The sequence below is a fragment of the Antrostomus carolinensis genome, unplaced genomic scaffold (genome assembly GCF_000700745.2).
Source record: "Antrostomus carolinensis isolate BGI_N321 unplaced genomic scaffold, ASM70074v2 scaffold15515, whole genome shotgun sequence".
In the NCBI taxonomy this organism is placed as follows: Eukaryota; Metazoa; Chordata; class Aves; order Caprimulgiformes; family Caprimulgidae; genus Antrostomus; species Antrostomus carolinensis.
In genome coordinates this window covers 75,264-93,223 of record NW_010315872.1, presented here as the reverse complement: position 1 = coordinate 93,223, position 17,960 = coordinate 75,264, and the positions used below count along the sequence as shown (strand labels likewise).

The 17,960-nt window shown below is 36.6% G+C and overlaps 1 protein-coding gene across 1 annotated transcript in view; it reads right to left on the bottom strand.

Annotated features, from left to right (window-relative positions):
* Nucleotides 1-5,191: 5,191 nt before the first annotated feature.
* The window catches only part of SH3RF1 (SH3 domain containing ring finger 1), an 87,273-nt gene continuing 74,504 nt past the window's right edge, over nt 5,192-17,960 (bottom strand). The window contains exons 9-11 of the mRNA XM_010168107.2: nt 15,098-15,456; nt 12,772-13,106; nt 5,192-6,197 (exon numbers count right to left, since the gene is read on the bottom strand). Of these exons, the coding sequence (XP_010166409.1) occupies nt 6,029-6,197; nt 12,772-13,106; nt 15,098-15,456 (863 nt within the window). The 3' untranslated portion in view covers nt 5,192-6,028. The remainder of the gene's footprint in view (nt 6,198-12,771; nt 13,107-15,097; nt 15,457-17,960) is intronic.

Below are 17,960 nucleotides of genomic sequence, written 5' to 3'. Positions count from 1 at the left end.
CAGTGCTGCTAAATGGCATCATCTTTGATCTAGTGCCTTAGCCGCACCAGTAGGACAAACATTTTTTGAGAAAAGGATAACACAGCCCAAATAGCTCTGTATTTTCCAAGTATGAAAATCATCCAGCTCAGTTTCTTTCAGACATATTCATTCCTCTAGGGCAGATATTTTCTTTCACTATTTAACAGTAGGGGGCATATTCAGTGGATGCCAGCAAAGTTTAATGAAATCAATGAAGTAGCACTGATTTGCAGTAATTGAGAGTCCAACCATGTGTTCTAATGCCAAAAAATCTGGATATTTTAAAGGCTTACCCTTCCTTCCTTTCTGGGAAGGAGGGTGTTGGGGGGAAATCAAAGTCCATTTGCTTTGTAGAATGGGGTTCCAGCTACAATAGCAGGGACAAGAAAACACCTGTACAGATATTTAAAAATCCTGACATTTTTCTTTCTGCCTTTGTAATGGAAGTGTATTTTTTCTTGATGTGCTAGCCAAATTTCCACACTCTACACTCCTGTACAGGCTGTTCCCACCACTCTGAAATTAGAATGTAGCTAGTGTTTGGACACATTTTATGAACTGTTTTTGATCTAAATGATTACTAGATGCAAACATCAGAAGGCCTTTGGGTTCTGCATGCTATGTACAAACCATAATACAGGCACTAGAGTTGGCTGCAGGGTGCAACTGAGTGCTATTCATTTACATGTGCTAAGAGGAATTTTACAAACTAGTTGAAACTGTGAATAATTGAAATCTGGGTCTAACATTACTGTGTTTAAATTTTCATCTTTACTCCACTGAGTAGGAATGGCAGAGAAGTTAAGAACTGATTTTTGCCACTTCTCTTTTCAGCAAAATAATAGAGCTGATAGGAAAGAGTATAGTAGAAGGAACGAATAAATAGTAATTTCTGACATCTACTAATATTATATTCAGTGTAACCACTATGATTTGATAGGCATGCATGAAATGCTCCTTGTGTTATATTTCAAATGGCTTTTGCACATTGCAGATTGGATACAGTGAATTCATTTTTGTTTTGTTCCTTTTATTAGGCTGATTCCGATCATAGTGCTCTTCAGCTGTTCCAAAGGATCAGCTAAGTCTCTTACTCACAGAAATCAGTCTCTAGACAACTTCTCTAGCAGAAGGGCTTAGATGTTCCAGCTGTTCACTGTATTTGGAGGCAGGTCTTATCCATCAGAATCTATTTGCAAATTCACGAAAACCAGTCAGCCTTTACTTTCAAAACAAGTTTTACATCACATACCTTGCAAGAACAGGAATCATCAGCTTGGCAAATGAGGGAACTGAGGCTCAAAAAGGTGACACCTCAAGTTTTCAGGAGCAGCTGCTAACTTCAAGGCTTTCAACAAGTTTTCTTCCTAGAAGGTAAAAGCAATTTGGGTAACATTGTGGAAGGAGAGTGCATCGCATCCATACCATTTCCAAGACATCCCTCTAGTATAAGTGTTACTGCATAGACTAGGTAGAAAGTGAACACTACCTCTGTTTGCTAATGGAAACCTGCAGCTCCTGTTGTGCTTTTTATTTAACACAGTCCTCAGTGTGATACATATATTCTCAAAGCACATCCACCATATCAAGCCTTTCAGGTAATTCAGGAATAGAGATGCCTAGTTTTGGATTTCAGATGCGTTTTGACATGAGAACAATGATGCAGCTTGGGCCTACGGCAACAAAGGTTGTTCCAGACAGTAGCAGCAAACAAATACAAACTTCAGAGACTAGCTAGAGACCGAGGGCTGCATTTTCAGCCTTAGATATCCAAATTCCTCTTAGGTCCTTTCACAGAGCTGGACTCTGGTAACTGAGGCAAGATCACAAATAAGTTAGCTAAGATTCAGGTCCCAGCTGTAGGTGCTCCAAATCCTTTGCTCTTTCCCATTTTTCTCCACATTTAATGTCCGTGTCCTCACCATCCACCATCACCATTCTCAGCTCTTTTGTTTCTATATACAAATATTTCAAGTATGCCAGTTTATGAATGATTAAGTCATTCAAAAGAATTTAAGACACTGGTTTTGCCCAAGTCAAACTTCAAATCTGCTGTAAGATTCACCATCAACCATTTACCAAAGTGCCAGGAAGGAGCACCTGAGAGTGATTTGAGAAGTATACATATTGCAGATTTGTGATAAGAATCCAAAGAAGATTAGTGCGTTGGCATGTCTTACAGAAACCAGTGGCATTGCTATTTATAGTACACATATATGAAAGACTGTACTGTAGGAGTTTTAGTAATGCCAGAAACAAATATTTTTAAGCAGACAAGTAGATTCTTGTGTTTCATTAAAGTCAATATACACCTTTAAACACATTTGCTGAAAGCTACTGGAAAGAATAAGCCAGTTAAAACATTTTGCAAGCCCTGTGAAAAAAGCCAGAATGCTCAGAAGCCATGTTTTTAAGCCTATGCAAAGCTATCATAATTGTCATTACTGCTATAAGGCAGAGCTAATGAAGTGAGGGCGAACAGGACTTCAGGCACCTTTGGCAAGCCAAATGTTAAACACATATTAGAATTATTCAACAATTACAATACCAAAAAAACCATCCAACCCAAAGAAACAGTGTTACTCGTACTGCACAGCCATGATGTTTGTGTGTACTTTTCTCCTATGGATGCACTGATGTCAGATCACAATTCTAAAAAACAAATAAAGCTGGTTTTCTATATTCTCTATTCCGAATTTCTACAAATTATGTTGCTTTCCCCCCCCTAAATTATGGAAAGTTAAGACTAGGTGCTCCTTCTTTACAGAGGGGACTTAATGGCGTGTCACTCACTGCTAGCAGATTCTAGGTGCTGGTCAGTCTTAACTAACAAGGCGTCTATCGCAGTAGCCGAAACATTGACCGAGTCTTAACAATTTTTGTGAACACTTTTAGGATTAACTTTCTACCAGTTCTCCAGCAGCCACATGTATCTAGTAGACACATAATAACTGCATCCAAATCAAGAAGATCTCCTAGTTAGGCAGTTACTGTCTGACAGCTGTGCACAGCAAACTCCTTCAGGGTAAATGAGTCTCTTACCACCAAACACTTTTTTGCCCTCAGTGGAAGTTTGGGTAGATGCTTCACCCTCAGGGCTGGGGACTATCTCTCAGTATACACACAGCAGATCCACTAGCCAGACACTTCTTCCTCTAGGGAAAGCACTTTATAACTATTGTGCACCTGATATGCTGCTGACAAGACCAAACTAGTCAGTCATGATCAGACTGAGATGGAAGTTACATACCTCTCTGAAGTTACTTGCAGGAGCAAGGAAATGGAAAACAACAGCCAGCTCCTCAGTTCCCTCTACAGTTTTTGTATTATATTCAATAATTCCAAACTTCTAACATTATGGAATCTGAAGACTTCTTCTCTATGAGCAGAAGTATCCTCCTTTGAATTCTGAAATTAAGTAATTTCTGGTAATTTTATTGTCAAATTATTTACAAGTAATTTATGTTTAATGTTTGCATACACATTTTCATTTAGCTGTTTGCTAAGAAAATATTTATTAGCATTGGAAGTTTAACATAGTAAATCAAACACTTAACATTCACTGGACTTCAAACATAGATATAAAATACCTTACAAAATTTTTAATGGAATTACACAAAGCAAATGCACAGGGTTTATCTGTTTCTACACTGAATTAATCCCAAGCCAAAACCAAAAAATAACCCCTAAAAGATTGCAAAAAAAGGCATGATAAACTGCATTTTTGTCATTGTTGCACTGCTATGTAATAAGCCCTTTTTACAAATATTTACTTAATGTTAAAAAAAAAATCAATTAAAAATGTATTCCATCTAAAAGAACTATTGGATTAACATCTGATTTTTAACTGACTTTACACCAAGAAATTCTATTAATAGATGTACCTTAGGAACTTAGTTTAAAATATGGAGAGTAGAGATAGAAAAAAATTAACCTTTAGTAGTCTTTAATATAAAATGCACTAAACTTTCCAAAATAAGAATATTATGACACACTAGTGCCAATTTATGCTGACAAAAGCTGGTATCAGCTTCTTTCTAACTAAAATTCATTTCACAAAACCTTTATATATTACATGTATATTCAAGTAAACTATTTAAAAATATTTAAAAACACAAAAACTGAATTATACAGTGTTTCAGAGAGATGGCTAATTTGGGAATGCTGTCATGTCCAACTATATAGATTTATAGATATATTTCTTATTTTAAGACCATCATGATATTACCTGATATTGCAAGAAATTCTTGTCATTAATATTTTATATTTTTCAATGGATAACTTAAAAAAAATTAGAAGGATTTAACACATAACTGTGTACTTTTTCGTCACTGTTTCTGTGTACTGTATGACACTGAATCACACTACTGGCTTCCCTTTGTAAAGTGCTGAGTAACAGCCAAATTACATGAGATTTAACTGGCAATGATGATGCTTAGCATCTTGCAAAAAATCACCATTAAACTGCTATAATCAAACAATAAAACATAAAAAACCCAAACAAACAACAAGTTCAGCTGAGTAGCATGTGTGTTCACCAGTGTCAAATCTCTAACAAAACCCTGAAAGACTAACAACATTTTTCTTGCAGGCTGCATTCTTTATATCCATCAGCTGCAAGAACATAAAAATATTTTATTAATGATTAAAACACTGGACACCTCCTCTGGCTGAAGGTGAGTTGCTCACTAGTTTTGGTCAAGTGGCTTTTGGGAAACTTTCAGAGCAAAATAACCCAGCAACAGGAAACTGGAATGGAAAATGCCAGCCATGCACAGTTATATTACTGCAGGAATTGAGTAACACATGCAAGACAAAGAAAAGGTCAGAACATACCAAAGTAGCAATGGTTAAGAAGTTAGTAAAGTTTTCACAGTGTTTCTTACAGCCTTTTACTTTAACACAAGTGCATCACTTACCACCACTATTGCTCAGACATTTTAAAACATCTCTTGGCCATGCAGATCAGTTTGAGAAGAAAACAGCAAATTACACTTCTTAGGCTTTTTTAGACATCAAGTACAGCTGATAATTTTATTTTTATATTCAGTCTTATCAACAGATGTTTTCAAGAAATAAGCATTCTAAGTGTTGGGCTTTAACATTCCTTCCAATTTTGTTGGATCCTATGCGCTAAATGCCCAAAGAACTGGCCAAATATACAAAGCTGAGCTTTGTTCAAACAGCCAAGTTATCACATAAACAGAAGGTATAGGGATTTTCTTATTGGCACTCCTAAATTTCTTCCTTCCTAACCTTGAGATGATCCTAACCTTGAGATGGTTGAATTTTATTCAGTTGTTCAAATACACCTTTGCCTCCTGGAAACATTACTCTAACTTGGGTGATTTATGAAGCAGTAGAACTAGACTCACGAACACCACTGACTTTTTTTTTTTTTCTCTGTTCAAAGAACAAAATACACGTTTTTTCCCCACTTGGCAAATTCTATTTGACACCACATCACCACCACTCAACATTAATCCATAAAACAGAGACTTACTCCACTGTCAGACACAGCAGGGGAAAAATGTCCAGAGGATAAACAGGAGGCTCTTTATCAGATATAATTGCTTGCTCATAAGGAGAGAATCCAGCTTCCCCTTAGTTATTCTTCCATAAATTAATAATTTGTTAAAATCATAGTCACAAGAATTTTAGCTATTACACAAAATTCAAGTTTAAAAAACCAAGAATAAATTACTTACAGCCTTGTAAACAATTGTTCATTAATGTAACATACTTGGGGGGAAAAAAAGTTCCTCTATATAATAAATCAGACAGTACAAGGCACACATCACACTTAAGAATCCAAAGTGATAAAACCAGCAGATGCCTTCATCTTCTTTGTTCGCTGGTATAATTGTGCTATAGACACTGTAAAAATATGTAGATCTTTGTTTACATTACAGTCATTTGAAAATATTTCACGACTGTGCTTTTTCTGGTAAAATATTTGTGCTATTTTACAGTACAGTATGATTCGAAGCTCTTGGAATGAATCTTCTCAAATGTTCTCTACAAAGCTGCCGGGGAAAAGGCCAGTTTTTCCATTTCGTTGCAGAGTGCCCTTGAACCAGCCATCCTCACGCTTTTTGTGTACAAAAACAATGTCACCCTCCTTAAGTTCAAGTTCTGCTTCACTCTGAGGAGGATAGGATACCACAACCCTGTACCTGTGTAATTAGAAAAAAACACCTTCATTTAGGTTATTTTTTATCATTTTTTTTAAACCAATGCTTTATAAAATATTCCTGTGTATGTATGTTAAAATTTATGAAAACAGGAAACCGCCTAGAACCATTTCCTGAGTACGTTAACAACTTAAAATATATCTTGAAGAGAAAATAACAATAGCAACATAATGAATTAAAGTCAAAAGTATGCATCTCCTATCAAGTTTTTTTTTCACCAAGATTCCTGTAAAAAAACCCCCACACAATAGTTAAATAACAGGAGAAAGTTGTAAGTATATTTTTGGATATAAATTTGCAGACTCTTCCAGTCAGTGTGACTCAACAACAATCAAAGCATTTGTAGCAGTAACTGGGCATAATTTTACAACTGTATGCTTAATATGATACTATCCCAGGGAAGGCTCTTAAGGAAAGGCACAGAACACAAAGAAGCAACTAACAAAACCTATTAATTTGCATTGTTGTTTTAAATTATTTTCCTTTGCCTCAGAAACTTTTCAGGATAGAACACATGTCATCTTATTTGGACACAGTTGCACAATTTATGTACTACCATATTGAAAAGAAACATTTTAGAAAGTGTTAAACTGAACCATTTTCTTAGGCACCTGAAACAAAAAAAAGTAAATTTTTTCAGTTTTTCACAGTAAAATCACTTCAAATACGAGCGCGTTAAGAAGAGGCTACACTCTTCTATCTCTGTTTTTAAATGTGCATAACACCACTCAATCTCTTCTACCACAGTTTTTGTTCATGTCTAACTAAAATTTAAGTGTTACAGCTCTGTAGACAATTGTGTCACCTTCTTGATCAAGTTCTCTGATAGATATTATAACTCAGTTTCTAGTTACACAACCAGCAATGTCTGCATGTTGAAATCACATAGAATCGATGGCTGACTATAGAATGCAAAAGCTTCGAAGGTTAAGAGCCTTAAATGCAGTGCTAGGAGATCTGATGGACAAAATCTAATTTCCAGTTAAAATCAGAATAGTTTGCACTCATGAAGATTACATATTATTTAATAGATTAAGACAATTATTATCCTAATAATCAAGATAATTTATTATTTTAATAGATTAAGATAAATTAACAATCTGATGAAAACACAAAGTAACAGGATACTTCTAGTAAAGGATCGAATACCAACTACAGCTCAATACACACATTACAATGCAACCTAATTCTGTAATACTGAAGCAGAGAAAAATATTACATTATAGTAATACATTTTGCTTAAGAACATGTAAATGAAAAATAAAGTCTGTCCATATAGCTACAAGTACTCAGAAAAGAATAGCAGCACTGTGTAAATAATTGTAGTCTCTTGGAAAGTCTGTATAGCAAATCATATTAGGACTTAATCAGGTGGCAAATGTTATTTATTAGTGACTTACAAACTATGACTCTGTTTCAGTTATGACAATCCTTAGACTTCAGAGCACTGAAATTATTACAAGATTTATTAGTGTACAGCTGCAGAATGCTCCTCACCCAATCCAGGCAGCATGGCAGATGCCTGTGCTAACTTCTACTGTGAGCAACTTGGGTTTTAATGCTGACTTAGGGCATAAGAAGAAAACATTTTTAATACCCTGTAAGTTTAATTAAGACTGTAAACTACTTGAGATGAAGCAATAGCCTCTACTCAGGCAGGACAAGATAGTAAAGTATTAAGAACTACAACAAAGCTATGAAGAACTTCTACTATTGTAATAAAGAGGTTCCTTTCAGGCTGAAAATTAACCAGCACACTACATAACACACACATAGCACTAGTTTTATCCAAAAGAAAGCCTGTTAAAACATGGGTTTCAAGGAAGAATACCTGCCTTCCTTACCTTGCATTCTGTCAAATGCTGCCATGTAAACATTTGACATGAAATACGCTTGGTTTCAGTTTCTAACGCTGTCCGTCAGTAACCTCTGTGCTCTCCTGAGCTGATAGACTAGTTTGTTCTTTCCCCAGCTTCTGCTGATGTCTCCTGAGTGTTAAAACTGACAGTTTTGCAAAAAACCATCTTCTCTTTGCTCTCCCTAGAGGATCACCAACTTGTGCAGAAATACTGTGCTCATGAGCTTTCCATAGTTTTGAACTCCCTTGACTCTGCAGTAATTTAGTACTTCTCATTATGTTTTAGCTTCCTGACTACCTTGATATCCATCTTGTAATCTCATCTCTATAACAAAGCACACCACCTCTAGTGTTAATATGCTAATTTACTATATTTTTCATTGTTTAATGAGAAGAAACCAAACAGGCTTTGAACCTTTAAATCACATCCCTTTCCTTTTGTTACAACAAATTTTATGGCACATATTACAATTTCTATTTGCTCAAGTAGAGGTGCTCACATGCAGATTCATCACACATTCACACAGCTGCCTATTCAGATCATCTTTGATCAGCTTTCGAACAAAACCTATTTTTCTATTACCTATTTCATCATCTACAACATACTGCCAAAACCACCAATTTCATGCAGAGCAAAAAGCTTATGCTTCAGCTCAAAAGTTCACTGCCAGGTCCCTGGAGAAAAATAATCACATTTACTAACTGTGACCTATATTTGGGAAAAACATGTTCATTCCCACATGTTTGAATCTTCCAAAACACTTCCTTGTTTACCTTGCTATTCAGTATTTGCAAATGTTTTTAATGTCTGAAGGTCAAATTTGCAGATCTTTTGTGGTCACCTAATCTATAATATTTTATATGCACCTAAGCTGCACAGTATGTGTTTTGTTCTTTCTATTTTCTTTGACTGTCTTACAGTAGTTTTCAAAATATTATCCTAATTATTTTTAATCTGCTAGTGATAAAATATTAATATTATAAAAATAAAAGTACTTTAGCTTCCAGAAGCAGCCACTATATTTGCCATTAGTTATTCCCTGATATTCCTAATGTGTCTAGCTGTATCCCAGATACTGCTCTTGCACTTTGTATTTGTGGATTATTTTGTTTTTTGAGGAGGGAGGCAGTGGCGGCAGTGGAATGTCTTCACATTTCTCCGTTCTACTTTTCATTTTTAATATTGGCATTTCTCACACTTTTCAGTAACATGAAAAAGATTATTATCTTTCATGTGTTTCTCCCTTAATTGCTTCTGTTTCACTAAACAAATTACTGCTTTTCTTCCCAGCTATTTGTAGTTGATTTTTGGACAACTATCTGTGGTTTTCCTCATCACCAAGTGGATAAAAATATCTTCTCACATGCAGAAAGTTTTAGCTGAGGAAAACACAGAAAGCTGGAATTACTATTATTACACAAGTAAAATTCATACTTTTTATTCAATTCTTGTTTTAGTTTCTTTTTCTTGCACTTTGAATTGTTACTTTTCAGCTCACCTATGCCCTGCTGTTGTGTAGCTCTCCTGTCTGCTGAGTAAGTGTCTTGACTTTTACAGATAATTAATGCCCATCTAGGGCAAACTGATTCTCAGCATTTAATTAACAGCATTAAATGCTGCCAGATGTGATAAAACCTGCTGCCCTCTAAAGCCACTGGCCAGCTCACTGGAAGCATATGTTGCACCAGTCAATTTGTGGTGGATAAAACTACTCGGGGTCACTTAAATCACAGAACAAAATTACTGCTGTCCATCACTGTAACTGGATGAAGGATTCGTACTATTAGTTCAGGATATGCAGTGATGTGTACTTAGGTTCAACTTCAAGTCTCTAACACCACTGTGGGGTGCTAGCAAGTTTATTATTACAGTGCTTTATATTTACTGTGAAACTTAAGGCTATTTAATCAATGTTTCCTTCTAAAAGAGAAAGCTCATGAAAAGAGCTTGAACTATTCTTTTACCTCTTATGGAAAAAACTAAACCCCTCAGATAACCGAATTACTGTGTCACAGCATAACATGGCTCCCTCTGGAAATTGCAGGGAGTTGGGTCTGTCTTTTTAATGCAAAGACAGTGATCCTTGGCCTTGTCAGTGCTGCATCAATACAAGAAATCACAATGCCCCACGACAACTTGTGTCTTGGCTGGAAAGTCAGAAGAAATGACTGAAGTCTCAGGTGACAGGAATTCTCTAAACTGCTCCAATCTGGAAGCAAGGCTTGGCTGAAATTTCTGTTTAACATCTCTGCAGCTCCTGTACAAGGAACGTATGAAAGACCATGGACCCACCATGAGCAACCAACCTAGTTCACGGAAGAGTGAATACAGGCATAGGACCTACAGAGAAGACCTACAATATTAAGATGGAAAGGAATGTCGTCATTTACCCTTCCTTTAGTGACATGGCCACTGGCATTATGTATCCATCTGCAAATCCATGCCACAAAGAGCTTGTTTGTTATCAAACAAATCAAATTCCCATCCATTTATTCTGTATGATTGGAAACAAGGTCACAATTTTTACTTCCAATTTTCTGTAGAGCATACAGTAAAGACACTCTAGGACAATTTGCAATTCTAGTGAACGAAGAAACAGTGGGATTAGAGTAGAAGTTTGATATTGCATGTTAAAAGGAAGCAAAAAGTTTTGGGGAAACTACATATCCAAAACAGGAACATTTTCAAGTGCTTTCTAGCATTGAGCCAGCTACTTTTGCTCCTAATTCATGCAGAACAATCAACAGAACCTGAATCCTAAATCCTCTAGTTACCTTTGAAAATAAAACTTGAATACCAATAATTATGCTACAAAGCCAGAGTCAGAATAGAAAGAGTACTGTTTCTTTTTCCAGTCAGATTGTAGACTGTGATTGGAATTGTGATATGTAAAAGCAGAATAATCTTTGCATGAGATTTTTTTGGTTCTTCAGCTTTTTGTTGAGCTTATCCTCATGAATATTTTCCTCCTTAACCCCCAAATTTTCACTGAAGATGATTGCATCATCAGTATGTTTCTTATCCACCCCTTCTTCCAGACTAATGAAGATTAATCAATGCTTATAAATTACTTTGAAGATACTGAGTGCAATGTAAGTATCGTTAAGCAACACATTTTAAGCAATTTGGCTTAAGGAAATGAAACGTGAGAAAAACACACTAGCAGGAAAAACATTAACCCTGCCCTGAAAAGGACAACGGGAACACAGATTAAATTCTATTTAAATACACTGACCAAAATGTACCAGTTCTGCATGACTACCAGGGAGAATGATCTTGTGGTAGCACTTCTCTGGTAGCAATTAACACTTAAATAATAGTAAACATACAGAGATATATTAATAAGAATGTTTGAGTGTACATTATTACTAGATCAATAAAAATATACATCATCATTTTCTGTAAGTAGTTCTGAGAAAAAAAAATTCTATCATGGAAGTGAAAAAACTACTTTTTGTGAGGATGCAAACAGCTTTACATAAATATCCACTGGTCATGCCAGAATGAATTTGATATTATTTTCACATTCCAAGCATAAAAACATATTACTGTGCAAACAGACTTATGATAATGTGAAAATAAATTATGTTATTCTTAAAGAAAAGTCCTTCAGGTTTTATTTTCCATCTCTAAGTGTAAATCTACTTCAAAAATTCAGTATGAAATATAAATTTCCTGCAAGGGAATTGCATAGGAACAGTAATAACCTTTTAAAAAAATATTAAAGGTATGACAGAAGTCAAATAAAAGACAAAGCTGAAATATATATACTGTGTGGCTCTTAATACATGGATATGGATTAAGATCAATGGGTCTCTGGAAGTACAATGGTATGCCCACACACCATGAGTTAATAGTATCAGAACAAAGTCTACAATAGTCAGCATTAATCAGTTCAGTCCTAGAGCTGTTAACATTGCAACTCTACTATTTTTTTTGCTGTATGCCACACAATCCTGTAGCTCCTGCAAAAGAAATCCTATGACACTCTTCATATTGCTTGTCTACTACCAGGGATAATAAAAAGAGACAGTAGTTAGAAAACTGCCACTTCCTTCACAGTCTGTGCAATCTATGCAGGACTTGGAAATTCAAAAATAATAGGTGGACACAAAAGAAAAGTGACAGAACTTTAAAGCAACTGCCTGGCAGTTTTAAAGTCCAGATAACTATGTGTTTTTCAGGCTCACTTGCCAGGACACAGAAGCTGCCCTAGAGCTTGCTGTGTGGAGTGCACAGTAACGGGGTATTTGGGTAGTAAAAGTATCTTTTGCAACAGCTCAAGAAATCACGTATTAAGCCTACTCATAGATAAGGATCTCATTCACCATATATTTAGGTTGGCAGTTATGCACTGCTAATAATCTTAAAGGACTAACCCGATACTTATAAATGCAAGAATATAATGTGCCCACGTTTTGCAAAATAGAAGGCTTATTTTATCTACCTCAGTTCTCATACCAAACCTGAGATCACCATATTTGAGTGTCTATTCATTCCAAAACCTCAAAGTAATACAAAAGATAAACAAACAAACAAGAGTGTTGGTTGATAAGCATATAAAGCATTGTTAAAAAATTAAGTTTCATCTTGCTATAAAATGTCAGCATTTTGAAGCAGTTCTAATATACACTGCAGGTGTCAAAGAGTGGGTTTTTCCTTGGTTTGCCCGAGTCTAGCTGCACAGGATAATTTACCTTTCACAGACGAGAGGCCTGGATTCATTCAGGACCGGACCCAGGGACGAGCAAGGCTGCCGAGGCGGCGGCGCTACTGGAATAGAGGAATCCAGGGAACTTGTTTTCCGATGCAGTGTCTCCTGTGCCAACCCAGAGACCTCGCTGTCAGTGGAACAGGCTCCAGCTTTGCTGTGACCACCTGCTGAGGGAAGCTCTGGCCCCACTGCACCTTGCAGGGCTAACTCTGCAGCTGCTTGCTCAGCCTCCAGCGTTGGTGATGCTGGAGGTGACAATCGGGGCTTGCGTTTAGTGGATGCTCCAGAAAGCAGTTTCAGCAAACCTTTTTTTTCTTTCTGTAAAGCAAAAGCAGTGCCTCATTTTAGAACAAAAGTGTCCTGTGAAGAGTTGAACGCTTCCTTCTGATAGATGCCATCATGATCAGAGAGGACTTGGTAAATTAGAAGGAGATATTTGAGACTGGACAATTTCCCCAAGGTAATAATGAAAATTACAAAAGAGAAAGATCATTATTAAAATTCTAAAGAGAAAAACAGTAAGTCAATTACATGATACAGCAGCTAAGTCCTTTCACTTAGCTTACCTTAAAAGCCAATCACACTAGCCTAAAAGGTTGTCTAGAAAAACGGGTGAGGAGTTAGCCTCCCACATTTCGTTAACATGGAAGTTTTCAGGAAGGCATAAAGAGTCATTTCAAACCAAGCAGGGAGAAAAGTCTGCCCTGGAGGCTGCTGTTTAGATAAGTGTTTTTTATTTATCCTCCCTCAGTAAGGGAAGACCTTAATGATTTAACAGAAATTTGCCACAAGGGGAATGTATTGTGTTTTGCTGCTCTGCTAGAGGGGAGAATTGTAAACATTCTTTTTGCCTGTCCAGACAGGAATCCCTGAAGACTATTACTTACCCTGAAGAGAATTATTTAAGTAGCTTTTGTGTTTCTTGTCTTTTTTTAAGGGGTGTGGCAGTGATCATCCTACCAACCCTTTGACTGAGTGAATTTAGTGCTTATGAGAAGTGCCAGATTGTAAGCCCTGGAGACAAAAATAAGCTTTTTAACCACAGAAAGAGAAAAGCATGAGCAATGTGAGATTTTTATTATAGCTTTGGATGCAGTGGAATTGGTGAAGTGTGAATGAAAAATCCTCTGTCCTTCTTCCAAGTCTCCAATAATTTAAAGCTATTTCAGCAAAGAACTGCTGTGTAGCAAATGGAAAAGAAAAACTCAAAGAAATTAACATAGTCCAAATATGCTAGCATCTTTAACTTTAAACTATGAATAGATTTTCTAAAAGCCCTGCCTAACGGTACCTCAGTCTGATTTCAGTGACTATGGCCGAAGTAATTTTAAAACAAAGTTTTAGGTACCTCCATTCAACAATAACAAACAAAAATAATTTAAAAGTGGGTGAGATTAGTGTACAGCCTATGATTAAAACTTTCATAAACTTCATTAAGGAATGCATGTGGGTGAAAAGTAGTAAGGTAAAGTCTAAAACATTTGAGATGTAAAGAAAGTTGTCAAAAGTAGAAAAAAAAATGTAACTACACCACAACTGTAAAACAAAACCAGCGGGAAAGCTGTAGGAGGGTTTCTGCCTACAATATAAAATAATCACATGGCTTGTTGGACAGTGAGAATTAGTTTAGACAGAGGAAAATACTTCAAATAGAAGGAAGCAAAGCAGAATCACTATAGACTCTACTTAATCTACACTTAGAAAAGAGAGATAGGTGCTTTTTTTTTTCTTTGTCCAATAAACATTGCTGGTAATGTGCTTTTACTAATCTCTCAGTGGGTCTGCTTAATAAGGAAGGCAACCTAAAAGAATACTGATTTCCACTAAATACTAGGTTTATTTTATTTGACTGAACTTTTTATGTTCCTGCAAGTTCATGGGGTGTTTTGGTTTGGTTTTCTGGCATTACAGGGTTATTAGTTTACAGATACTTACTGGTAACATGTGCTAACCATATAACTTTCTAAAGTATTCACCAAACTGACTGTAGGTAAAGAAAAACACTTAAAATTCCAACAGTCAATCTATCAGTTCCTCTGAACTTTATACATTCACCTTCTGTTTTTCCTGTTTAAGGCATGAACCTGCCACCCTATTTTAACCTTTCTCCAAGGTCTGCTCTGTATTTTATCCATCCTTAATTATTCTTGTGTGGCCAAGAATAAATTTGCCCATAGCTGTAGTCACAAAATAGTTTCAGACTCAGTGTTAAAAACCTTACAATGCTGCTATTCAGCAAATATAAGAAAAAAAAGTTTGTATGATGAAAATGGGAGACTTTTAAGGGAGTGATTTTATTCTCTACTCACCTTGCCATCCTTGTCTGCTTTACTGACAACAGCATTTCCACCAGCTGCTAAAGCACTCTCTGGAGATGCAGGAGCTCCAGAGTGAGTGTTTACAGTTCTCCCACTAATATCTCCCTCCAAAGATGACGCCACAATGTTGGGAGAATTCAAAGAAGTTGCTGCACATGCCAGTGGGATGGTTGAGCGGTTCACATTCACAGCTGTGACATAAGCAGCAGTGTTTGGAAGCTGGGGCTGGAGCTGCTGGGAGGCAACAGAGTGGTGTGGAATGATCACAGCTGCAGGAATAAGGCATGTTGGATTCTGTGCTTGTATGGGTGTGACTGCTGCTGTAGGTCTTTCTTGACTGTGTGCAGCAACTAGAATAAAAGAATAAAATCTGAGAGTTCATCTTTTCACAAGACACACAAAATGAGGTACAGTCACTGTGTTACAGCTAATCAGTCATAAAGAGCTTCCTTCCTACCTTTGTAACTTCCATTTATATTACTATAATGACATCTTACACAGCATCAAATTTAACTCACCAGAATAAAGAAGTAGCATATGCTACCCTACTCACACCAGTATGCAACTGAAGAATAACAGCACTGTAATTGTGGAAAAATCCAGGCTGCTAAGTAAAATGCTTCTCATACAGCCAGAGATGCAAAGTAAAGATTACATTTTAGTTTCTAAGAGCTAGCTAAATCCTGCCTGGATCTCATTTGTTCCTTTTAATATGCTGTGTAGTTGTCAGGGCACATAAAACAAAGTAGGAAGAAACACTCCTTATAGAAGCTGCTAAAAATATAATTGGATTGTTTTCCCTAAACTATTCACAAAATCCACAACCGATTTAGTGGGTCTTTCAAACAATAAGTACAGTGGCAATTACTGCTATGAGTGGTTTCTCTGAAACGTAAGCTATTGTCTCTTGGGATGTTTAAATATAGAAGTGGATTTACTCATACCCCTGTGAAATAAAAGGAATATCTACACTGGAAGTTGGAGAACAGCACAGGGCTGAATATACTAATCCCAGGCTGCAGTCTAGCTACAAAGCACAGAGCTCTGCATGAACTAATTTATCATTTCCAAGAAGCAACATCATTGTTACATGGTCAACAATACATGCTTTAGGGTCATTTCAACAGCTTGGGTAACCCTGCACTACAGGGTGGTATGAAGTGTAGACATCTTACCCAAATAATATGGGGCAAAACACAGCATTCTGGTGCTGCACACAGCCTCTTTCCTTCAAACTGAAACTCAGTATCTAAGGAGAGGTCATCCCTCTAGCTTGGTACATGCACCATCTCAAATATCAATTCATTCTCATTTTTCAGATACTAATTAGACTTTCAGGCTTGTTGTAAATGATATCCTGGAATCAAGCCTCTAGCACTTGCTGTCTTTGTTCTGCTCTCTATAAATTCCCCTGCTAATTTGGATAGATTGCATCGTGTATTAGAGAAGACTGAGAAAGTTCACAAGTTTGATATAACAATCCTACAGTATTATACTCAATTACAGTTTCTGTGATAAGAAACACAAATTCTTTCTTAAAAAGAAAGCACCACTAAATGCTATGTCTATTTTTTGATAAGTAACCTCCTCCCCTGCAGCAGACCCTTCCTAACTCTGAGTACCACAAACATTTCAAAAAGGATGACAAGGATTTTTTTGTAAAAAAAAAAATTATTAATGTTGCTGTTTGTTTGTGAGACAAAGTAATTTTTCTTACAAGTAGTTGCTATTCTTCAAGATATGTCTATACTTACATGCAGTCAATGGAGTACAAGCATGGAATAGCTTTCTGGTTTTGTTTTCTTATCCCTGATGGAATTCATAGGAAAAATGCTTCAAGTCACCCTATTTTCATACAGTTCATCCTTTAATGAAATAGGCAGAATATACATTTTCTTCCCAGTTCCTTTCAATCACAGAATGCATACCCCCTCAGCGAGGGTGATGGCAAGAAATGTCTCACTAAGATCATTTGAAGAAGGGTCCTCAAAGTCCTGAGCTAAATTGAAACTGAAGAACAGCCCTGCAAAATGCAGCATTGATCTGTGAAGCCCCATCAAGAGAGTAACATTCAGCAAGGTGCTAGGAAAAGCTCAAGATTATCACATCTCAGACATTGACTACAAAGTTCTCTATAACATTTGAATATAAAGCAGTCATTATTGAGTCAGTTCTCAGTCCTCTCAGTTCTCCTTATAAGGGACAGATCTGTATTTGTGACTAACTACACCTTTACACTGCAATCCAATGTTAAGTTCTTTGTGAAGGGAGTGCAGCCCCTTTGATTTTCCATTTTAGACCTGAGAAGTTGGTGGGAAGTATGTTGTCACGTTTTCCAGCTGAATCAAACTGTAAGAGCTTATTCATCTTGACAGTGGTGTAGAGCTGCACAGACAGAAAGGCCTCTGGACCCCACAGGAGCCTTCTCCTTTGTGCTGTCACTTGCAAGCTTCTAGGCAGCTCAAAAGAAGGATTTAGGGTAGAAACCACCTATGCCTGAGAGGCAGGAAAGTACAGATGCTTTGCTTAGTTTCTCTTACTAGCTGCCAACAGCACCTGGTTTATTTTTATTTTAAGGTAAAGAATAAAGTTTTTGCAGAGGACTATCACATCTGTTCCAGCCTAAGATCAGACTGGAGGAAGATAGGGCCAATTAAGGAAATGAAATATCTAAAGACATATGTATATATCCTGCCTCCAAAAGCAAACCTGGGTACTGACATCTGAACATGCATAGGGCATTTTAAGAGATATAAGACTCGGAAGACAGGGTGAGCTAATTCATGGATCTTGACACCATAAGAAACAATCATCCTTAAGGAGATAAAAGATAAAACCATTTGCATCTTTTGCT